The 26,291-nt window shown below is 35.2% G+C and overlaps 1 protein-coding gene and 1 long non-coding RNA gene across 2 annotated transcripts; one reads left to right on the top strand and one right to left on the bottom strand.

Moving 5' to 3' along the window:
• Positions 1 to 6,830: 6,830 nt before the first annotated feature.
• Positions 6,831 to 8,078, bottom strand: LOC145134322 (large ribosomal subunit protein eL33w-like). Its single transcript, XM_079069185.1, has 5 exons — positions 7,932 to 8,078; positions 7,798 to 7,833; positions 7,486 to 7,714; positions 7,355 to 7,397; positions 6,831 to 7,036 (listed from the first exon to the last, which is right to left on the bottom strand). Exons 1-4 carry the CDS (start codon positions 7,961 to 7,963, stop codon positions 7,356 to 7,358), a joined length of 339 nt encoding a protein of 112 aa, XP_078925311.1. The 5' UTR covers positions 7,964 to 8,078; the 3' UTR covers positions 6,831 to 7,036; position 7,355.
• Positions 8,079 to 13,668: 5,590 nt separating this feature from the next.
• On the top strand, positions 13,669 to 14,559 carry LOC145129272 (uncharacterized). Its single transcript, XR_013717427.1, has 2 exons — positions 13,669 to 14,153; positions 14,267 to 14,559. It is a non-coding gene; the product is annotated as an uncharacterized LOC145129272 (long non-coding RNA).
• The last annotated feature ends 11,732 nt before the right edge of the window (positions 14,560 to 26,291 follow it).

Genomic DNA, 26,291 nt, shown 5'->3' with positions numbered 1-26,291 from the left:
GAGCTGAGTTTATCACCGTAAATTATGAGGGATTCGCCCGAGGGCAGATTGAGACGGATGGCTTTTTCATAGCAAAGGATATCAGCACGATTGGGGCTTAACCAATCCATGCCGATGATGACGTCGAAGCTTTTTATGGAAACTGGCATAAGGTCGATTGGAAAGGAATGGCCGTTTAGGGTAAGGGTACAGCCTATAAATATGTCGTTAGTGCTCTCTTTCTTTCCGTTAGCCATCTCAACAGTAAATGTTTCAGTTAAAGGTTGGGGTTTATGCTGGAGTAGATGCTTAAATGCATGACTAACAAAACTTCTCTCCGCACCAGAATCGAAAAGAATGCATTCATAAGAGTTGTCGAGGAGGAACGTACCCGTAACAACGGTGGGATCAGCAACTGCCTCCTCTTGGCCCATCGCTAGCACTCTCCCTGTGTTGCCAACTTTTGTTGCCTTGGGGCACTTCCTCTTGAAGTACCCGATCTCCCCACAGCCATAACCGGCTTGACCAACACCCGCTCCAGGAGCCTGAATGGTTGGTTGGGCTGGTGTCTTGCAAAATCGAGCTGTGTGCCCCTTCTTGCCACAGCTATTGCATAACATCTCGCGGCACTGCCCATGATGATGAAAGTTGCACTTGTCACACCTTGGAAGGGTACCATCATATCTACCGGCAGGTGCTTGAGTTGCAGGAACAACAGCAGGAGTGGTAGCAGCATGAACTGCCACAACTTGTTGTTTCTTGGAGGGCTCCTGCGAAGACTGACCCTTTCTCTTGTTCCAAAACTTTTTCTTCCCACCACTTGCCTTTGGTGGTTCGGGAGCGGCTGCCACTTCATCGAGATCAACCCCGTGATCTATCAGGGTCTGCTCCAGGCACTTGACACTGTCAAAAGTGGAGGGTTTAGCAGCCAAAACATTCCCGTGAGTTGGGGGTGTCAATCCCCAAATGTATCTCTCCATTTTCTTGCTTTCCGGGGTGACCATCCCCGGACAGAGAAGAGCCAGGTCGCAGAATCTAGCTGTATAAGTAGCAATGTCGGAACCCTTCATCTTTAGATTCCAGAGCTCGTGCTCCAATTTCTGCATTTCGCCCCTTGGGCAGTACTCCGCAAACATGAGTTCCTTTAAACTCTCCCAACCCATGGCGTTTGCTACTGGTAGAGCTAGGGATTTGACCCGGCTATTCCACCAAGTCAATGCTCTATCAGTGAAACTGCAGGCTGCAAACTTCACCTTGTTTGCCTTAGAACATGCACAAATCTCGAAAATGGATTCGATCTTCTCAAACCATCAGGTTAGGGCAATGACTCCTCCATTACCATCAAAAAATTTAGGCTTGGCATTCATGAAGTCTTTATAGGAACACTCCTTCGGGTGTCCCTGATTGCCGTCAAGATTCTGGGAAAGGGTACCACTTCCTGATCCGCTAGCACCACCAGGGTTTATTTGCAACATCGCGGCAACCACAGCGGCTGTAACTGCTGCCTGGAATATGGCAGGATCGAACTGAGGAGGTGGTGGCGGCGGAGGGTCGTTGTTCTTCCTGTTGGGTCTCTTTCTGGGAGGCATCTTTTTCTAAAAGATACAAGGGGAAAATGACGATAAGCCTCCTATATGATTATGAATTGAATACTTTCGAGCAAGATATACAATAATAAAGACCTATAATGATAGCTACTAAAAATAACAAGGAATTGCAGGTCTTTCGTTTATAAGGATTTATGCTACTAGTGATGACTCTATGCAGTGTTATAGTACCATAAAATACTCCTATAGTATTTTAACTATGTGCTTCATTTGTATATGATTTGGTGAGTTTTAGACTTGTTGCGACACCACTGTCACTCCCAAACACATGTTGATCATATCTCGAACAAATATAGTTGATCAGGTTATATTGGCCCCACATATGACTACATAACTATCCAGGTATAACCGCAGTGTCCAACTCGTCCTAAATACTTTTATGTAGTTCTTACTATGTTAGCCTCTTGTACGTATGTATACTTGTATACTTCTTGTAAAAATACTTGTATTTTTAAAGTATACTTTTAGTTTCAGAGCACTTCGGCCCCTTTAGTGTTTATAGTTGTATACCATGTAAGGTTCGGTATACTTAGTTCACTATAAACAATAGCTCTGATACCAATCTGTCACACCCCCAAATCGGAACGGTAGAAACGTTCGGGGGTGGATAACGTCATATGTAGTATCACAACAATTGCATCATAATAATCAAAGTAAACTCAACCATTACATTGAATATATATATAAAAAGGTATTTACATCTGTTTGATTCATATTTATATACATCAAAAGTAGCAAAATAAAAACGAGACTCTATACGCTCCGTCTTCTCAAAAGTTGTGGGGGTACCTGTCTACTGATTTCCTGAGAATACAAGTGGTTTTGAAAAGCGAGTATCAACATAAAAGCTGGTGAGTTCATAAGCATGTTTTTGTAATGAAAACCTGTCATTGAATCTGTAAAATGTGTGTATGCTTCCCAAGAAAATCCAATATTTTCTTACATATATGATTATTATTGTGTTTAGTAGTAGTGTATAATGTATTAGTTTGTATGCCTGATTACCACCAAATGTATTGTATCATGTTGTTTTGAATGAAAAATCCCTTTGTATGAAAACCATGGCTATCACCAGTAATGTATAGAATGTTCTGTTTAAAAACCCTGGTTACCACCAGTATGTATAGTAGTTTCATTACTTAAAATGAAACCATGTATTTTACATACTTATATTAAATTATCATTGTTCATGTAAAGTATATTACTACGTAAATATATTGTTGTTATCTACTTGCGAGTTTTATGACCATACTAACTGATACGACGTGAATCGGACGCCAATATCCTTTATGACTTTGTCACCCGTAGACCTGCCGGTCCTACTGTAGCTAACAGCAAGGTGCGAGATTGTCAGTCCCGTATAGATCTACACAAAAACTCACGCTCTCCCTCGAGGAGACTCTGATTCGTAAGGGTAGTCTTCCACTAGTGCATGTAAGTGTACCCAAAGACGTGTCTCTCAAACTAGATTAACGACTCTGCAAGTAATAATACAGAAAACCTTTTTTTATAAATAACGGATAAGTTTATAAAAAGATACGTTCGTTCCCTAAACTATATTCTTATAATAGTTTATATGTTTGTATATGCAAAATCGTGTATTGAATTCCCAAATTATACCTATTATAGTTTGCATGTATGTTATGTGCTTGGTTCGTGTATTGACCTGAAAACTATGCAATTATGGTTGTATATTGAAAACGTCCCTTATGCTCAGCATGTTACAAAAGGGATAAAATATCTAAATATTTATAAAACATGGAAATCTTTTGGTTTTATCAATTACATAAGTTTTAAACCTGTTGAAATTCTTTTGTATAAGTTCACAAAATCATTTGTGTTTGGCTTGTATTCCCCCCCCCCCCCCCTCTAAAAACATGAAAAAATAGTAAAAGCATAAGGGTATGAACTCACTGTTAATCTTGTGATTAATCGGATAGCGAGACTGGGAGTGAAGATCCTTGGTTGGATGCACGTGGTACTTAACGGGATCCTAATCAACAATTAAATACATAATTGTATTTTATTAGCGAAACCATTATTTATAGTGTTAGAAAAACACTTGTTTTCGGTTTAGGAATGTTACCGGGACTCGATTGAATCGGGGAAAGTGGGTTTTCAGCCAAGATTCACGGTGTGAAGGAGTTTGCGGCCATGAAGGGTTTCCGGCCATGAAATGTTCTCGGCCGTGAACAGCCCCTTGAAGGGTTTACGGACGTGAAGGATGTTCTTAAAGAAACTTTGAAGATTTGAAGGGTGTACGACCGTATACGGTTTGCGGCGTTTGAAGATTTGAAGTGTGTACGACCGTAAACTCAAGAACAATGATGTTGGATTTGATGAAAAGTGCGTTTTAGATGCTCCAAAACAACCTCCAAAGATGATTCTTGATGATTTTCGGAAGAAAAGAGGGTGTTTTGGTGTTTGCGGTTGAGAGGTTAGAGATAGAATGGGGGAGTTTTCGGCCAGAAAAGTGTAAATGAAGGGTAGATGCTCGTATTTATAGGGGGGTTCCATGGTCGGTGGTGGGGGGCCACCCTTCGCTGGCCGTAAACGGGTGTACGGCCGTAAACGGGTTTACGCCCGTGAACATCACTTAGGCCGAAAACTATTAATTTTTCAAAGGAAACTCGGGTTTTTCGCGTGATTTTGGTTCCGACTCATATATATATAAAATACAATTATATAACTAAATGATTTTCCAAACCAAAGGAATTTGACGGAACTCAATAAAATTCAAATTTTATTAACGGAAATCGACTAACGGTAACGGAAAAAAGTTCGGGTTGTCACAGTAGAAATCTTCATTATGAATCATATCTGATATGACATTAGCATGGTTCGTATTAGGTAATAGTAATTCATTGTTCCTTTGCTCTTCTAGCACAACCGGTTCATGATTTCTGCTACAAATATTACAAAACAAGTTATCACATTCAAAATAAGTAGAAACTTGTAAATCATGTAAACCACAAATGTTTATACCTAGATTCCATCTCTATGTGTCGAATTTGATCAATGTCTTCAACCTCTAAATAGAGATCAATGTGACTTACTTCTTGATGGACACGATGTACATCAAACATGATGCCAACATCATCATTATCTTTGATGGGAAGAGGAATGTATTTTACAACATTTCCAATACCAACCGATAGATATCTACAAATTAAGTTGATGCGGTGGTGTTGTTTATCAAAAGATGTAGCAAGATATATACGGTCGACCAATTCATCAAATTGTATTCTACGGTTAACATTGATTGCTTTTTTTGGAGCTTTGCTATAATTTATACAATCTGGTCCATCACAGGTTGTCCCACCCCAATAACAAAGCATTGTAACAACCTCCATCTACTAAATGAGAACAAAACATAAATTCAATCATAAAATTGCTCTAAAATATGAATGTCGAAGCAAATAACAATTGTAAATCAAAGTAGGAATCAAATGTGGAATAACAATTGCAATATATATATATATATATATATATATATATATATATATATATATATATATATATATATATATATATATATATATTAAAGAAGTCTCACCTTAGGAACAATAAAGTTCCTAAGGTGTTGTCAGAAATGATCCCTCAACTTTATTATATATTATACTAATTCTCAACTTTATTATATATATGCAAGATAGGTCCCTATAGTTCAATATGACAACATTTTCTCTCCCCTTTTGTTATGTGCAGCTTGCTAAATTTATGGGTCGTTTCCACTGGTTAACATGTCCCAGAAAGGTAGCTTTCTTTGTTTGTAATTCAGGTTTTTTTTTTTTTTTTAATTGTATGATTTGGTATAATGGAATAGGGGATGAAATTGTTCATTTCATTACAGAATGGAATGTATAAATTGCAAAACAGTACATTTTTTACTGTGTAATTTTTAATGACAATTTTGTTAAAATAAAAGTAATAAAGATAATTAATTGGCCAATTTGCACCATATATAAAGAACACTTCACAATGATGTGTAATGCGGTAATTATACTTACTTTCTTTCGATTAATGGCATATTTTTTGTGTAGGGTTGAGAGATTGCAAAAGAGGGTGGTCGTGAATTTTCTCACAAGGGTAAAGGGATGTTGGATCGATTGGAGAACAAAGAGGTTGTAGGGTTACATACACATTATTGAATCAACGGTTTTATTTGCTCATTCATGAACTGCTAAGGGACTATAGTTTTTTTTATGTTTTTCATTACTATTTGTGTATGCTATATCTTTGATATGGTATGTTAGGCTTTGAATTTGGTTTCCGGTTTCTTTTGAAAAGAAATTGAGTTTTTACTCTGCGGTTGACAGAAACGTGGTAATCAAGCTAATGAATATTAAATGTAGTACCATTTAACTATAACAAAAAACCAACATTGAAGAATTCCGGAAAAACGACATTAAAGGCTTCCGACCCCCGCAAAGCGGGGATACTTTTCTAGTTAAGTTATTAAAAAACACCAATGTGGTAAAAAAACTCCTTTATTCCCTCTCTTAAAATCGTTAGTTGAACTACGTCTTTAAATCTTTCAAATTTTGACAAGACTAGTCCCTCAACTTGAGTATTTTGCACAGTATACCCTAGTTGAGATTTTGTAGGAATTCAAGTTCCCTAATTTCTAATTTAACCCCAAATATAAAAGATTTATACAATCAAGTTCTAACATATGTTAAAGAAGGTTATGTCAAATTCAAGTATCTTAACCCCAATAATTGAAAGGTCAAAATCTAACTTCAAAATTTAAGACTTCGACCCTAACCCTTCAAATTACTTATAAATATTTAGTTATATTGAAGAAAAACTTACACCTAAAGTTAAAAAAGAACAACACATGCTCACAAAGACTTTGATACATGATATCACGATTACATGTGCAAACCAACCAAAGACAAACACTCCAATCTCAAAAACCACAAATGTTAAAATGTGATAAGGCGATCTAGCTAGAATGATATTTTTCATCTTCATTGTTTGCTAGTAGATTACATAATCCATTTTGTCTCATTATAAGGTGTGCTTTTAGTAGAAATAGCAAATGGAAGTTCATGTGCCATGAAGGAGCATTTGAAATAGAAAAAAGCCCAAACAAAAGACTTGTTGCTCACTGTTTTTGAGTATTGTTAATATTCTAAATGAATGCTTAAACGTCAAACCCATCCATAAACTTGTTCCATTTAAGATCAATGGACATGAATCTGTGAACTTTATAGGCAAAGAAGGGTTTCAAATCCACAATTACCAAAAATAAAAGGCTTCGGATTCACACTCTACAAACAGAAGACAACCATGGTGACAAAGCTTTCTAAAAGACTAAAACTCATTCCAATGTCTGTTCAATTACCAATTCCAACATAAATTCAAATAACTTGAACAAATAGAAAATATCACAAAACATGTTAAACACCACCAATAACATTTTCCTTCTTCTCCCTCCCTATAAACTGCAACAAATAATGTGAAAAAAATTCAGATATTACAAGAATTAATATGAATGATCAGATTGGTATTTCAAATGGCATTTTACCACAAAAATTAATGTAGCAAACAAAAGAAAAGGTCCCAAACAAATATCTTGCAATTTTAGGGAGTAAAAGACATGGCAAATAAAGTCTCAAAAGTCACAAAGAAAGCAAATTCCATTCATCAGAAGACTTTCAAATTATGCTCATATTCCATGATGCGTAACCTAATAAACTAGGTGGATTCTTGTATAACATAGCAATACCTTAATATATATGTTACAACAATAAATGTATTACCTTAGATGTTGCTTGGGTACATGAACACCCTAACCCTAGCTCCCTACAAACAAAAAAGCAAATTTTTTAAAAAGTTCACAAGCAACACAGAAACAAAATGATGAAACTTTCATATATGGTTGAATACTTACCATGGATTTAGGAGGAAGATTGGACGTGAACTTAGCACGAACAACACCAGTGTTACCATGAGGCCTGGTAACTTTTCCCCAAATGCATCGATAGTGTGATCCATCCCTCTTCACCTTAGCTTTATAGATGTAAGCCAAGCGCTTTCCTTGATACCAGGCTACCTCCTCTTTCGTGTTAACTCCTTCGATTTGAACCAACGATGTGTTCGGGTACTGGTTCGACTTCGACCTAACCAAAATCGTCAAAAAAATCAGCTGATTTCAATGTTATAGAAACACAAACAATAACAATAATGATGATCCGAACTTTACCTCTTGTACCCGAGAACCGTTCCTCTAGTGTAGAGTCTGAAGAAGAAAAAAAAAAACAAAAACAAATGTTAGCAAAAACTGAGTTTTGTTAAACACAAAGGATTAGGCGTCGGTATTCCTGGAGAACATTATACCTGACACGTTCTCCCTGGCGACCCTTCACCATTTTTGCTTCACCAAAGAGTAGCCGACGTCTGCGGTGAAGAGGAAGAAGAAGAAGATGATTACGAACCCTAATCTTGCATCTGTTACGATTCTTTGATATATTGATGGATGAGAGATGGGCTGGGATTGTTAGATTTATGATTTGAGATTTGGGTCGAACAATGATAGGTACTATTTTTCTTGGCCCACATCACAATTTAGTGGACTTATAATTGATGACAAAATTAATAGTTCCTATAGTTTTCAAAATTATAAATTATGTGGTTTTGGTAAAAAAAAAAAAAGTTTAGTAGTGTCATGGTCCAATTTCGGATAATTTAAGTGATTTTGATTCTTATACTTACAAAGATGATTATACTCCTTATATTTGTTTTATTTATTTATTTATGTTATTTTTTTATTAATTAAAATTAAAAAAAAGCTCACCTCTCTCTCTCTCTCTCTCTCTCTGAAGAAACCCGTTTTCAGCCACCACCACCGGAAAACGTCTCTATCGTCGCGCCAGACGCCGCCACCTCCCCTGCCGTTTTCGAATCACCTATAAAAATACATCTCTCTTTCTCTCTCCCTCTCTGCACCGTCATCGACTAACGAACACCTCATAACTTCTCCTACCCTCGCTATCGTTCTCTACCACCTGAAAGGTCGTCCTCATCGGTCGCCGCCAAACGCCGCCTTTTCTCCTCGCAGTTGTTAGAAGTCTAAAAAAAGTTTATGGGCTTTAAAAAACAATCCATTTCTACAAATCGATTTTCATATACGTATGTTCATATCATTTCTAGGTTTAGGGTTAATGGAATCAAATAAGTATATTGTGGCGCTGAATCAAATCATAGCTAAAATCATCCCATAAATGGAATTTTAAACTGTGTGTGCCTTGTGTTCTTGCATTCTTGGAGAAAATCACCAGTCATGGCCACCGCTCTTGGATCTCTTTGAGCCCATATGGAGGAGACAAATTGAAATAAACGTGCTCTAATTTTTCTTGTGGTGGTGTTAATCGATAGTGGTGGGAAATGAAGTAGCAATGATGACTAAAGCTCCAAGGGTGTTTTCGACGGTGTTCGCGACGACGATAGGTGGGATCTTCGTTTTGGGAGAGATACGAAAATAGAGAGGGGGTGGGTGGTTGGTTAGAATCTTTTTATTTTATTATTATTTTAATTAAAAGGTCATAAAAAGTAATAAAAGAAATTAAAAAGGAATTACTAAAGAGACATATCAATCATTTTAGGTTGATCGATGACCAAAACCACACAAAAATCCCAACCATATGGACCAAAACCATAGAAGGTATCCAAAAATGGACCACTAATGCACCATCAATTTTTTTAAAATGAAACCATATAATTTTAACAACCACAATGACCATTTTTACAATTTTGTATAATTCAATTCATTTGAGTTATTATAGTAAATATAGTTCACAATAAAATGAATAAAATACCAAAAATAAAAAATAAAAATCTATTTTTAACATATACTTTTTAACCTTTTATTCATAACATTAAATCACAATTGCAATTAAATGGTTGTTTTACCATATTTAATATATTATATATTTATTATAAAGTTTAAAAAAATAACAAATTATTTTGATTCGACACAGTTAGATATTGAAAAAATACATGTTTTGACAAAAGTTGTCAAGATCGGGATCATATGTATGATTGTTTTTAAGTTTGCATGATCGGAATCAGGATCCTAAGATCCCATAAAATAAAACATAATTTTAATTTATAATTTTAAAACATGAAAAATATTTCAAACATTCAATTTTTCGTTCAAAAGTTATAAAATTTTTAAAATAATAGTCATAACTCGCAATACAAAATAATAAACGGTAAATTGGTAAAAGGTAAAGGTAAAAAAATCATTTGGAAAAAAAATTCTACGATCCTACTTAGGGTCTTACGATTCTACTTGTGATCCTACTCCAAATACGATCTATTTATGATTCGATTCGTTTTTCATACTTAGGATCGTAGGATCGTACGATACTACGATCAAGATCGCGATTGACAACCATAGTTTTGACCCATAACCTAATCAACTCATTTTAGTTTGATTAAAAATTAGATTGACATGTTTATCCATGTTTACTATTTTCATGAACAACAAATTTCTTATTACATCTAAAATGTTAGAGATGTTTCTATAAAGACTTACAATTCTTATATATGTTACGAAGATTAAAATATTTCCATTAGAATTAGACTATTGCAGATCAATGATATCCATATTTCCAAGATTCATGATTTTTTAAATAAAATAATCTTGAATTCAAGAAATTATCAAAACAACTAAGCACAGAATTGAATCATACAATTGTTGTTTCATGAAAGTAATGAAATAGCTAATTGGATAAAAGGACGACCAAATGGACATAAATATGATTTAGTTACAAGGTGATCACAAAAATAACCACAGCTAGAAAGATCATATTCACGATCATAGTTTCAACGATCACAAAATCACAAGTATGTCTTTGACTATTGAAATATGATGTCAATGACTACTGAAAAAACAAAATTTAAACATTATTTTTTACAAAATAGATGATTGAAGATGAAAGTGATTATTTGATATTATATCCGTGCATTTTTTTTTTTGGCCATTTCTCAATGCAACATATGTATATTTCATTTCAGTTAACGTGGTAGTGAACAAATTAGAAGATCTAATAGGTTATTTTACTCCAATTTTATTATTATTTTAGATTGACATTATGCAGTAAAACACATAATTATAATAAAACCAATAGGACATTATAGTTGCAAGGAGTAACAACCCTGTCCTTTTTTCCACATTATAATTTTACACGATTCATGAATGCTACTGAAATTGCAAAAACAAAAAAGAAAGAAAAACATAATTCGTAAGTTAAATGATGGGTCCCTTGATTTAAGTATTTATTAATTATACCAGTCAAGAAAAAAAATAGTAAAATTAAAAACTATGAAAAGCAAAAGAAAAATTTGCTTCTGGTGTTGTTTAGTGTTGTTCTGTATGGCTTGAGTTAGTTCCTTGTTGCCTATCTCAACATTCTTTGTTGCTACAATCGCGCGCGTGTGTCTATATATATATATATATATATATATATATATATATATATATATATATATATATATATATATATATATATATATATATATATATATATATATATATATATATATATATTTATAAAGCTAGAATTTTTACTTGAACCTCATGCATTTGAAACCCCCATAAAAATTTGCAAACACCTCATGCATTTGAAACCTCCAATTTTAATGAATACCACTCAAAAGTCTCTTAATAATGATTAACAATTCAAAGGTTTTATAACTTATATAATATATTTAATAAACAATTAATGGATACTCTACTATAAAAATGTCAATCTTTTTGAGTAGACACACAAATACTAATCACATACAAAAAATTCACAAAGAAAACAAGTTTAAAGTTTTTTTGTTGGTTTGAGGGCTTTGAACAATTTTTTGAGCCATGTTATTATGTTGAAGTTTTTAATTTGTAAGTTTGTTATATACTAATTCTTTTTTGTATTTTCTTGATTTAAGTATTCTTTTAAGAATATCATTGTATGTTGTGGTTGAAATTTTAATGTAAATTAAATTAGATTCATGTTATCGATCATATGTTATGGAAGGTGATATATATAATATTTAATTAACTATTGTATACATGTTTGTATGTTCATGTTGCTTCAAAACAATAATTAATTAAAAATAATGGGTATGTCATATTATCCATATTATCCATGTAAGCCTTTTTTAAAATGAAAATTGTCTATCTTATCACTTTATATTTTAATATATGTTTAACATTTTAATTATAATAATAAGTGATTTTTAAAAGTTTCTTTCACTTATTAATAATAACAAGTGGTTTTAAAATTAATAAGCAATAATTATAAATAATAAAATCAAATTACATGGATATGTCATATTATCCATGCAAGCCTCTTTTGAAATGCAAATTGTCTATCTTATCACTTTATTATTTAGTGTATGTTTCACATTTTAATAATAATATTAAGTGTTTCTTATAAGTCTTCTTTAACTTATTATTAATAATAAGTGTTTCAACATTAATGAATAACAATTTTAAATGATAATAAGATCAATATATAAATTACATTTAGCTATAAATAAATTGTATTTTAAATGAACATCGTTATTGAAATTAGAAAATGATTGCATAAGTAAAAATATAATTAATCAATAATAATAATTGTTAAAAATAATACTAAATAGATAATTATATTTAATTCTATTAATTAGGAATGTGGGTTGATGTCAATGAATATTACTGGTCAAAATAATTGAGATTATATATATATATATATATATATATATATATATATATATATATATATATATATATATAAATATAAATTAGTGTAAAAATATTATCTGAAAGTTAATGTCAATAACATAACCATTTTAAACATATATTTTTCAATATTTTAACAATATATTTTTAATCTTCGTTGCGCAACGCGCGAGAATCGTCTAATATATATATATATATATATATATATATATATATATATATATATATATATATATATATATATATATATATATATATTCTAATAAATGAAAAAATTTATTCTCCTATTGACAAGTGTCACAATATAAGAAATCATCATTAATATTATATGTCACCTTACATGACACATGTCAACCTATTAATTCTCCATTTAAAATTTAAAATTTAAAATTTTCCACTCTAATTAGATTAAATTATGAATTGATTATTCATTTCAAATTTCAAATTTTAAATTTTACATTCTAATTATATTAAATTAATAAATTAGAATAAAAAAATAAAATAAAATTAATATATATTATAAGATGATGTAATTTCATGTATTTATTTAAATCAACGATTATAATTTTATATAACTAAAAAAATATCTCTTAATTAATAATTTATTTAAAAATAATTTATTTGAAATAATTGATTAATAATTTTGAGTTTTTAGTAAGAAATTTTAATTAATTTTATAACCGTGGTTCTCACGGGTTATAAAGTAGTGTATATATATATATATATATATATATATATATATATATATATATATATATATATATATATATATATATATATAGTAGTTTATAACCTGTGGAAACCACGGTTATAAATTAATTAAACTTTAATAATAAAAATTTATAATTATTAATCAATTATTTTAAATAAATTATTAATTAAGAAATGTATCAAAATTTTAAAGTTATTATAACTTCAAATTTAACATATAATTAGAAAATGTAAATTTGAATTTTAAAATGAGTTGCCCAATATATCTACCCAGAGCCACCATAATGCGTCGTTTTATTTGATATATTCATTATAATTCAACCACTAACTTGATTTACTTCAAGATTTTCGAAATTTCACTATTATCTTCCTCTTACATCACATTTTTTGTCGAACACCTACTAAGTTATATATATTATAATTGAAAATGAAAATTATGTAAGAGGAAGATGAATGTGAAATTTATAATAATCTTCGAAGTAAATTAAGTTATAAGTTGAATTATAAGAACATTAGACAATTACAATGTATATATATGATACAAAATGATATAGTATGTGAGTTTGGGTACCTAAACTTATATACCGTTAAATATATATATATATATATATATATATATATATATATATATATATATAAATTAAAAGTGGAAGGGATTAGCTAAGTAACACCGACCATCCACCGCACCACCTCTATCATCCAATGAGATGTTGCATAGCTGAAACTCCACCGACCATCCATCGCCGCCTTCTTTTTATCTCCTCCCAATTTCATCTGCACCTGAAACTCCACCGACAACCATTTCTTACGTCTTTTTTGTCGTTCTTCCACTTACTCAGGGGTGCTTTTCACCATCGGGTTTTCTTCTCCTTTCTCTTCTCTATTTCAACGATTTTCTCTCTTTGCAAACGCTTCAATTCCATCATCGAGCAACACGTAAAACGATGGACGCTCAGCTACGTTGTCAGATTGCTTTCCGGAATGTGCGACATCTCCAGGCAGTCATCGATCCTCTGATCCGTCCATGTCCTGTTTGGCTTTTGGTGGCTGGATTCGGGTGGTCGGCGACAAATTTCTATTATATCAACACTCATTTAATTCTTCGTGATTGCAGCCAAAACAAGGATTTCAATTTACAGGTAACTCATATCTTTTTCTTTTTCAAAATTAGGGTTTTAATTTTTTTGTTACCGTTAGTTTCTTTGTAATGGGGACTCTTTCTGATATACAATTTGATACGAACCCATACCAGGATGATGCAGGCCCACAATTGATTAAACCTACTGGTACTTATGCGAGGCCCAAAAGAAACATTTGAAGACCTGCAAGGTTCAAAGACTAACAAGGAACACGTGGGAAGAATGAGTCTCTTAACTGAATTAGTCAATCCTTTATTTTAGAGTCAGTTGCATGAGTCTGTAGAATGTTTATTTTCCATAAGGTCCATGACCATTCTGTTCCTAGTTTATAGTAACTGCATGCATATTTAAATTGTCTATAAGCGTCTTTTTTGGTACGAATGAAAAACCCCAGAAAATTGCTCCATCTTATTGTCTTCTTCTGTGGGAGATTTGCCTTCTCGAATAGGCTTTATCAATTGGTGCTTTCATCCAGCTTACCATGCCTCCTAAACCAGAAAACCAGCCTGAGGAACCTCTAAATGCCAATGATCAGATGACTGCCATGATCCATCTTAGCACAACTACCAACCACCGTCTGGATACCCTCACCACCAACATGAACAACCTCATTACCAATCAACAACCACCCCAGCAGATACCCCCACCGCCACACCACCACCCTCGCCCCCCAAAAATTGCCTTGCCCACTTTCGATGGCACGAATCCGTTAGATTGGGTATTCCAAGCAAACAATTATTTCACCTATTACAACATTCCCAACCACCAACGTCTCGATATGGCGATTTTTTATTTCTCTGGTGATGCCCTCGGTTGGTATAAACACTTAGCAAACAATTACCTTTTAGGTACTTGGCCGGAGTTCTGTGAGGCTCATGAACTCCGATTTGGTCCGTCCACCTACGAAAACCATCAAGCTACACTATTCAAACTCAAACAGACAACGACAATATCGGCCTATCAATCAGAATTTGAGAAAGCAATCGTGTTGACGGACTTTCCACAGTTTCCCTTTGTAACTGTTTCATATTCGGGCTCCGCTCCGACATCCAAAACGAAATTGCACTTCAAAACCCAACCACTCTCCATCAAACCTATGGCCTCGCCAAACTTATTGAAGAGAAACTCGCCTCCCCTAAACCACGTTACCAACCAACCAAACCATACACTTCCTTCACCACCTACGCCAACCCATCCTCCTCAACAACCCCTCCAACCAAAACAGCCAACACCACGCCACTCCTCCCTGAACCACCCATCAAAAACACCCTACAATTCAATCGATTATCTCCATAAGCTCTTCAAAAACGACGTGCAGAGGGCTTGTGTTTTCGTTGCCCTGAGAAGTATAGCCCAGGTCACAAGTGTAACCCTCCCTAATTCCTCATGATTGTTGACAACGAGGCTGACCTAGAATTAGAAACTCTAGCCCTCACGGATGATTCGGTCGTCCATACAGCACCAAAACAAACCCAATATCACTTCCTTTCCCTGTCATCCGCCGCCTACTATGGATTGGCATCCCCCCAAGCTCTTTGCGTAACAGGACTCATCAACAATCAACCGCTTAAGATTTTGGTTGATTCAGGGAGCACCCATAATATTATCCAACCCTGGAAATCCACCTCCAAAACACGTCGTTTCGCCTTCCGTTCTTTATCCTCCCTGTAGAAGGAGCCGATGAGATCCTAGGTTTGGTCTGGCTTAACACTTTGGGCCCTATCTTATCAGATTTCTCCATTCCAAAACTTACTTTCAAGGTTGGGCCCAAAGCCATCACACTTAAAGGAGAGCCCATATCAACATCGACATCCCCAACTTAAATCCAATCCCTCATTCACAAACATAGTGTTGCTTCCCTACATTCCCTTTATTTCCATTTTCAGCCTCACCTCACAGATACACCACCAGCTACCCTATCTCACTCGAATCCCACCATCGCCCACCTCCTCCAACAACACCAAATAATCTTTACGATTCCCTCCAACCTTCCTCCCCCACGACCTAATGACCACCATATCCCCACCTTCCCATCCGCCAACCCAATTAACGTCAAACCGTACCGGTATCCTTATTACCAAAAACAGATAATGAAAACACTCATCAACGAGATGTTACACGATGGTATAATAAAACCCAGCAACAACCCTTACTCCTCCGCGGTGCTTCTGGTTTGAAAAAAGACGGCACATGGTGGTTCTGTGTCGACTATCGCGCCCTAAATGCGGTTACAGTTAAAGATCGTTACCCTATCCCAACTGTTGATGAACTTTTTGATGAATTACATGAGGCTAAAATCTTCTCCAAGATCGACCTTCGAGCGGGATATCACCAAATCCGGGTTAGTCCGACCGATACGCACAAGACAACATTCCACACAGTCGATGGTCATTACGAATTCCTCGTAATGCATTTCGGGCTTTCAAATGCCCCCTCCACCTTTCAAGCGACAATGAATGATTTGTTTAGAGATGTCTTACGACAATATGTGCTCGTTTTTTTCGACGATATATTAGTCTACAGCCCCTCCCTTGAACAACACTACTACCACCTCGGAAAAGTCTTCACCAGACTCGCACAACACCAGTTCCATGCAAAGTTATCCAAGTGTATGTTTGCCACCAGTACCATCGATTACCTTGGTCACATCATTTCCGCAGCAGGCGTCCAAGCAGACCCATAAAAAATCACTGCTATCCAACAATGGCCAACACCCACCAATTTCACTACCTTACGAGGTTTTTTAGGGCTTACTGGTTACTACCGACGGTTCGTCAAGCACTATGCCGCCATCGCAACAGGACTCACAGATATCCTTCGCAACCCTACCTTTGTCTGGACCACCAACGACACGACATCTTTTCAACAGCTCAAGGAAGCAATGATAAAACTCATAACTCTTACCTTACCTGATTTCACTAACAACTTTGATGTTACTACAGATGCATCCAACATGGTTATTGGTGTTGTTCTTTCTCAATCTGATCGCCCTATTGCTTTCTTTAGCAAGCGGTTGTGTTCTCGCATGCAGGTGGCGTCGGCTTACGTATGTGAACTATTTGCCATCACCGAAGCTGTAAAGAAATGGTGCCACTATCTCATTGGTCGAAAGTTCCGTATCTTCACTGATCAACGAAGCTTAAAACACCTTCTCTCCCAAGTAGTCCAGACAAACCTGAGCAATATAAATGGGCCACCAAACTGTTGGGTTACGAATTCGAAATCATTTACAAACCAAAAAAAGGAAACCTCGTCGCCGACGCCCTTAGCCGCATTGAACAACCCCAGTTACTCGCTCTCTCGATAGTTGTGACATCCCCAAAATCTCGGCCAGAAAAGACCGGTTTTATTTATGCTTTTAAAATAATTTCAGAGTAAATCCATTGATTTAAAAGAATTGCGGAAATTTGTCCCCAAAACAGAATATGATAAAATAAAGTTTATCAAAGCATTTCTTGAAGAAATGTATTTTCATTATATATCAAAACTCGGGATGTCATGTTCCGATACAGACCAAAAGCATAAACAATACAAAATAGACCTCACAACAGTTACATATAACTACTGGTCTATAATCCAAAAATATCTTAACGATGTCATCCAACTTATGCTCTCGTGCCACTACCTGTAATACAAAGAAAAACTGAGTGGGTCAGGCTTGGGAGCCTGGTGAGCATATAGGGTTTTCAACCCACAATAAATGATTATATTAATTTTGTCAATCAACAATAACCCAATTACCCATTCCCGTTATCCTCACTTTATGTCCCTAAAACAACTATCACAAGGGACCTAGCCTAAGGATTTTCATCGGGGCGACAACACTGCTTTGGGGGGGTTTCCCAGCAATTTATGTCAAATAAGGCAACCATGGGGGGGATGGAGTACAGCAAATGAACACCCAAGTTCATTAACACCTACAGGTAATGAGCCTGCTAGCGTTCAACTGGACCGTCTAGAAAAGTCTGTGGTCGTCATCTAAACTCCGCTAGATGACTGAATCAGCAACAACAACGAGGCCTCTCATCATTTTATCTCATCACACACCAACTGTCTACCCATGTTCTACCCAACATATTAGTAGATAAAATATATACATTTAAAACCTGTACAAAACATCCATTCAACCACTAGTTCAAATAAACAAATAATATATAAACACATAGCACGTATTTTATAAAGAATACTTCATATCTATATGTTAGAAGAAAACGAATATACACTCACTTGATAACACGATGATCGGACAACACCTCGTTTCTTAAAATAATCTTTTCCGATAAAACCGGGACGTTTTCTCCAAAACCGGGCTTTACGCGGGTAGAGTCTCGGCTCGGAAACATTGCTTCTCAGGATCTTCGGGGCTTCGGGACTTGCTTCGGGTCTCGGGAATAATACCGGGGCTTCGGGGTATTTCTTGCACGCAAAACGAGGAAAATATAGGAGGAAAGAAAGAATTGGGAAACAAAACTCGGCAGCCCTTGAGTTCTATTTATAGGGTGCTGAAACTAGGATTACGCTAGGCGTAATTTCGGAGTACGCTGGGCGTACGCTTCGGATAAGCTTTGGTATGCGTGCCACGATCTTCAAAAATTCATAACTTTCGCATACGAGCTCCGTTTTCGACGTTCTTTATATCCACGCGTAGGTGAGACTATGCTCTACAACTTCATTTAGACTCCGTCGGCTAATTTTGACTTTATTTTTATTATATTATTTTTAGTAGGCCGGGACAGGAAAACTCTGTTATAAAATCATAACTTCTTCATCCGACGTCCGTTTTCGTCTGTCTTTTTACCGTTGGACTACTAACGACGAGATCTTCGATTCTCGTTTAGATTGTTTCAGCTAAATATCGCTCGATCTCATATTCGAACTTCGGGTTGTACACTGCTAAGCCGAAATTTCGAAAAATCATAACTTCCTCATACGAAGTCAGATTTAGACGTTCTTTTTATGCACGCTCTCGGTTTAACGTATTCTACGACTTTCGTTTAGATCGCTAAATCCAAATATCGCTCTATCGTAAATTCACTATTTACGTCGCGCCGTGTCGTGCCGGTTCTGTCGCGAAACTTCGACAGGTCATAACTTCTCCGTTATAACTCGGATTTCGGCATTCTTTATATTTTCGGAAACCTTGTGACATATACTTCAACTTGGTTGAGATGATTCATTCTAAACAAACTTCCATCAAAAAGTCATTTTTTGATACTTATCGTCTATAAATTGACTAGCCCGGATCTACGGGCGTTACAATAGTTGATCCCACTTGGGTTTCTGATTTATGAATCTTCTATACAACTACAGATGGGCAAAACCTAGTACACCAGTTGACAGCTGGCAACGACAGCTTTTGTTTTCGCGACGAGTTGCTTTTTCACGAACACCGCATGTTTATACCCGAAGGATCTCCTGTTCACAGCGTCTTGCTACAAGAATACCATTCCTCGACCCTCGGAGGACATTCTGGCATATTACCCACCATACGTCGCATATCCTCTACCTTCATGCGGCCAAAACTCAAAAAAGATGTGATCACTTACATTCGCCAGTGTGAGGTCTGTCAACAAATCAAATACCTAACCCATAAACCATACGGACTACTACAACCTCTTCCAATACCAACATCCGTGTGGACCGACATATCCATGGATTTCATTACACACCTTCCACTCCCAGCCGGCAAAACAACAATCTAGGTTGTAGTTGACCGTTTCTCCAAATACGCTCATTTCATCGTTCTACCCAATAACTATGGTGCAGTGACCTTGGCCACCCTTTTCCTCACCAACGTCTACAAACTCCATGGCGTCCCAAAGAGTATTGTATCTGATAGAGACCCCATCTTTATGAGCGCCTTTTGGAAGGAACTCTTCAAACAACTAGGAACACACCTCCGCTATTCATCAGCTTATCACCCACAATCGGATGGCCAAACGGAGGTCGTCAATCGTTGCCTTCAAACCTATCGTCGCTCCTTCGCCAGCAACGAACCGCGTAATTGGACCAAATTCTTGTACTTGGTAGAATTCTGGTACAATACGTCCCATCACAGCGCACTCCAGATGTCCCCATTTCAAGCATTGTACGGAAGACCTGTTCCTGATGTCAATCACTACCGTGGAGGCACATCATCAACAGCATCTACTGATGCAACCCTTCAGGAACTCCAACGATACTATGGCCCTTTCGAGGTCCTTGAACGAATAGGACCAGTTGCTTACCGTATTCAGCTACCTCCAGATGCACGCATCCACCCGGTCTTTCATGTCACGTTGTTACGACAGGCTCATGGGAATCCCGCCATTGTCCCACTTCTAGTACCAACTCGAACGAGGATGCTACACCCCAACCAGATTCCATCCTAAATCACCGCACACAAAATCAGCAACTCTTGTTTGGGAAAACAAAGTTGTTGAAGAAGCAACTTGGGAAACATATACGGCTTTTTGTCTTCGTTATCCTGAGTTTTGCAGCACTGACCCCTACACCTCCAAGCTCGAGGACGAGCTTAATGTTAAGGATGGGGCAGTTGATACGAACCCATACCAGGATGATGCAGGCCCACAATTGATCAAACCCACTGGTACTTATGCGAGGCCCAAAAGAAACATTCGAAGACCTGCACGGTTCAAAGACTAACAAGGAACACGTGGGAAGAATGAGTCTCTTAACTGAATTAGTCAATCCTTTATTTTAGAGTCAGTTGCATGAGTCAGTAGCATGTTTATTTTCCATAAGGTCCATGACCATTCTGTTCCTAGTTTATTGTAATTGCATGCATATTTATATTGTCTGTAAGTGTCTTTTTTGGTATGAATGAAAAACCCCAGAAAATTGCTCCATCTTCTTGTCTTCTTCTTTGGGAGATTTGCCTTCTCGAATAGGCTCTATCACAATTGTTGGCAAAAAAGAATTGCATCTGGAGGTGTGATGGAGAAGACTGGAAACGAGGCAAAAAAAAGAATGACCAAGAATATGGAATCTGTTGCACGCTCCCTAAGAATCAGCTTTTTTTCATTTTTTTTGTTGCTGGTGTGGAACACCATTTGCAACAGACAATACACAAGGTATGTTGCTTTTTATTCTATTTTTCATCTTTTGTATACAAAGCAACATTTTTAACAATTCATTTGAGCGGTTTGTGTAGAGACCCACAAGTTTTATTAATCAAGTTGTTTCATATGGGCCTGGAGTAAATGGTAAAAATGCCTTCATGGAATTAGATAAATAAAGTAAGTGTTTTTTTCCATTTGTTTCATTCAATTCCAGTATGCATTTTTTTATTTTACTTTTTCTCTTATTAATCAACTTTACTAATTTTTTTTTTCTAATATTGCTGTGTATGTAATTAATCCTCTTAATTTACACCGATTGAAAATAGGGGTTATCAAAATTAAAGAATATTCGGTTGCAAAACAGAAGAGTGATTCCATGTTTGAAATATTGAATCTTTTGAAAACATAATATGTATCCATTGACACCACTTCAAATCAAGAATTCATAAAGGTTAATTTTTTTTTTTTGTAGAATTAATGGAACTTTTGAGTTGCTGATATATTTAGTTTCAAATGATAGGACAAATACAAATGTCTAAGTGAAAGTATAAAGCGTGGAACCGTGGATTGATAAATAGGTTGAAAGTTAGGGGCGGCAACAAAAATACACGACACGAAACGAAATTGGAACGAAACTGAAATTTGAATTCGTGTTCGTGTTAACTGTAAAAAACACGATGTCGTGTCGTGTCGTGTTCGTGTTCAAAATTCGACACGAAATTGACACGATTTAGCAGTTCTTTATCGTGTTTTTCGTATTTGTCGTGTTTTTCGTGTTATATTTGATAAAGTATTCATTAAATAAACTAGTTTTTAGTATATGATATATTTTTCGTGTAGTGTCGTGTTTGTCGTTTTTTAATTCGTTCGTTTTCGTGTTAGTTAAAAAAAACACGACATCGTGTCGTGTTGTGTTCGTGTCACATAAAACCTTGTCGTGTCGTGTCGTGTCAGACAGAAACACGAAGCGATAGCACGATTTGCCACCCCTACTGAAAGTGGTATGTTTTTCTTTTTTCTTTATATAAATAAAAAAGTCTTTACATTGTTCTAATCTATTTGGTTGCTTGTATGCAAACATTTTGGATAAAGCCATGGAACTTCACACTGCAAGACTAGATGATGTAAGTTATGTAATTTGATTCTTTAAAAATCTAATAGAAATGATCAGAACCACACAAAATGAACATATAGACATTTGGTATTTACACCGACACATTTAGTTTTGTGAAGTTAAACCAATAACAATAGATACGATTTAGATGATTATTTCAAAATTTTGTTGCATGATAATTTGATTGGTTTCTTGATGATAAATATGCTAATGCACTTTTTATGTCAATTTTTATAAATACGAGTGCCTCTTTAACAACAAATGGTTAAAAGATTATTGTCTACACGATGTTAGCTCTTTGTAAATGTCACTTTATGTAAAGAGTAAAGACAAATATTTTCAAATTTAATTGGTTCGGTTAAGTTAAACAGGTTAGGGTAAGGTAGTTATTTTTTGTTTGATAATTGTGTTCATGTTTACTAAATCCTTATTGATTTGGTTCATGAAGCCAAATTTTCAATGTCTAATTATTTTAACAGCAAAATAGTAATAAAACATGACTTATGATTCTAAAAATTATAAATTACGTATGTATACTAAGACAATTTTTTCTTTAAACTACTAATGTTCAAAATTTTCTTATCATTGATAAAAGTGTAATCACATAATAAAATAACTGAAGTCATGAAACGAATCATTTGTAGAACAATTTGACCTTATAAAAACAAGTCAAATATCGAAATACATCAGTGTGCTAACATTAGCATATTTTAAATCATGCCCTTATAAAGTTAAAAGCAAATGGCCTGATTATTTATCTATACATGTGTATTTTTGCAGGTTCAAACCCTTCATCAACAGATGGTAAGATACTAAGATGTCTCTATTTTATTTGTTGTTTGGGATGATATTTATATTGATTGTTCTAACTTATAGAAATATTGTGTTATAATTATTACAGCAAAGCAGATTTCAGACCATGTCCGACTCTACATGAACATATAGACATATGGTATTCACTAAACTTATCTTTAAACATACAGTTTTGCTTCTAAATACTACCTGATACTCAATTATTTTCGTGACCTGCATCTACAGTCCTTCAAACTACTCTTATTGCATTTTCTCAGTCTCTTCTTGCTGATGCTATTTAACTATTGTTATTAATTAACTCCTACTGAGATTTAAGAAACCAACAACCCTTTTACATATGGTACATATAAAAAGAATAATAAGGTAAAAAATCAATGATATGGTACAAAAATATGATCACTTTGCTTGCATCTGTTACCAAATTTAATAATCATAAAGAAAAAAACTATACTCAAAACGTTTACATTCAAAATGCAAATAAAATAAACAGGAGAAAAGACATCCCAAATATCCAAGTTCAGTTAATGTATCCAACTTCTCACATAAATAAAAAACTGATGTTGCTGTTTTTCTTCTCTCCACATAGAAATAGAAAGAGCAGCAGCCAAATTAACCCAAAAAATTAACAATAGGGCACCAGGGGCAAAATAGTCTAAGACATGAAAGACTGCAACATGATTATATCAGAAAAACAGCAGCAACAACAAAACAAGCCAAAAAATCAATAATACAGCACCAGGGGCAAAATGGTCAAGAATTGAAAGGTTGTAATATATAAGATTATATCAGAGTACTGATCTGGAACATTAAGCAACATTTTTACATCTTTAAAGACATTAAATACAATAAATAAATAACAAACCTAAATAGCAACATACTTTCAAAAGGTGTTTTTTAACTATTAATTTTTTATGTCCATTGTTAGCAAAGGGCTTGCGGAAAAAAATGAAGAAGATCCTCTTGGTATTAGTTCTTCACCCTGGTGCTTATGAAACATAACTGTAGGTGGGCTTCGGTACTTCTCACTTTTTTCCTAATCTACTAAATGCAAGAAATAGCAATGTAATTTAATCGATGAAAGTCCATTACTATTTTTTGCATTTAACCCTAAAGTTTAAGAAATAATATGGCTCACACATAGTTGCATTTCCATTTTGTGGGACAAACATGATTCATAATTTCAAGTTCTTTGTTGTTTCAAGTTGTAGCATAATGACATCCGATATGATGCTAATATTGAACCTTAGAGGCAAAAATGGAAGGGATGAAACACTAGCAATGGTAATATTGGTCAGAGTAAAATCTTTTGCTATGTGAATGTTTTGCAATGCCCAAAACAATGCAAAAAAAAAACCCGTACGGTCGGGTAATAATGTAGCAATTTTGAATTGTGCATATGAAAGTACATTGCTTTATTGGACAAAACATAAAAGTCAAAAAAACAAAAGTGGATTGCCATTTCTTGCATTTAGCCTTGGATTTTCGTGTACCTGACATACTAAACATCAACAAAAAAAATTTGACCCGTGCAACGCACGTGCCTCTTCCCTAGTATATATTAAAAGTGGGTTGGATTAAGTACAATAAACTTTTGATGTTTTGGAGATTGGCCACAAAATATTCACGTTTTGGAAATTTTAGTACCATCCGTTTACTGTTTCTCACTTTCAACACACAACATTCACCTTATCAGACTTTAGCCCCTGATATTCCTTTAACCTTCATTTTTCTTTCCGTTGATCTTCTTTCATTCACGTCTCTGCTTACTCATCTCCTTCGTTTCCCGTTCTTTTTCCACGTGTTCTCCACCTGTCCCGATTATCTACCTATTGATCGACTATCTTCAATTTTTAAATCCCCTTTCTTCCAACCTATTCAGAAAAAGGTTGTCTGTGATTTTGTTATCCTCGACCATCGGTTCTCGATTTGGGAGATCTCAGATGTTATCGTCGAGATTCTAAAAGAGTGAATCCTCAATTTAACGTTTTTCTTCTGCTTACGTGATGAGGTCGACGCCTACTACAACGAAGGATCGTCGTAGGGAGTTATCGCCACCGTCATCCCCGGGAATCGATAGTCAATTTCGGTGAAATCCCAGATGTAGCCGTTCATATTTCCTCCGGAAATGCGTGGACTGTCTCTACTCAACTTGTAACACCGTAAATTTTCAAACAAATTCTTCATTTTAAAAATCACGCAATTCTCATAAACATAGTTCACAAAACCCCAAATGACAATGTTTTCAAAAACACATATTCAGAAAAATGTTTTAAACACAATCCAGGATCCTCAAAATGTAACTCCGCCTCGTGTGTACAATCAAGCCGACGCCTTCCCGTGATCCTGAGAAGTACCTGAAACACATAACACATAACACGGTAAGCACGAAGCTTAGTGAGTTCCCCAAAATACCACACACATCTCATTAGCCTCTCATGGCTATACTCGAATAAGACCCTCCGGTCAATGTGTCTCAGTGGAACCCTCCGGTCCCACAACTCGGGTGGACCCTCAGGTCCTAACTCAGTAAGCTCAGAATAATACACAACATAAATAACAAAGACATAATGCAAGATATCACAATACCCGATATAAGCACAACTTAAAACTAAATTCCCATTCTAATTTCACAATTTCTACACCAAATCGGCTTTTCCTATTTCATTTTAGGATGTTTACCCTTTTTCTTTATTCTTCAGTCTGCAAATCGACTGTTTCCTTTTTCTGTTGGGGTGAATTTTGTTGTTTTAGTGCCCTGGATGCCATCAAAAATTACTATATAAGTAGTTTTTTTTTTCATCTTTTTTATCATTTCATTTCACTTATCATGTTTCAGTTCCATGAAGTTCTTGAATACCTTGGATGTACAACTTTTAGTGCTTTGGATGCCATGAAGAATTATCAGGTAAGTAGTTTTTTCTATCTTTTTAATCATTTATTTCGTTTTTCACGTTTCAATTCTATGAAGTTCTGCTCAAGCGACAATGGATTAATTTTTAGAAGGATTACTACTATGGGATAGACTTCGTCAAATTCTCTTGCCTGATGATGTCGTCCGACTGATGAAAAGTGGCACAAATTCTTTGATTTTTTATTTCAAAGCAATTGTAAAGGTATCATGATTTTGATCGTTTTTTTTAATAGTTTCAT

Source organism: Lactuca virosa, chromosome 8 (assembly GCF_052849685.1).
Source record: "Lactuca virosa cultivar CGN04683 chromosome 8, Lactuca_virosa_CGN04683_v6, whole genome shotgun sequence".
Classification (NCBI taxonomy): Eukaryota; Viridiplantae; Streptophyta; class Magnoliopsida; order Asterales; family Asteraceae; genus Lactuca; species Lactuca virosa.
This window is presented reverse-complemented; position numbering and strand designations above follow the sequence as displayed.

Coding starts and splice junctions, on each gene's coding strand:
- LOC145134322 (XM_079069185.1), bottom strand. CDS start 7,963: ATGGTGAAGGGTCGCCAGGGAGAACGTGTCAG. Junction 7,834..7,931: donor CGCCAGGGAGAACGTGTCAG/GTATAATGTTCT, acceptor TTTCTTCTTCAG/ACTCTACACTAGAGGAACGG. Junction 7,715..7,797: donor ACGGTTCTCGGGTACAAGAG/GTAAAGTTCGGA, acceptor GATTTTGGTTAG/GTCGAAGTCGAACCAGTACC.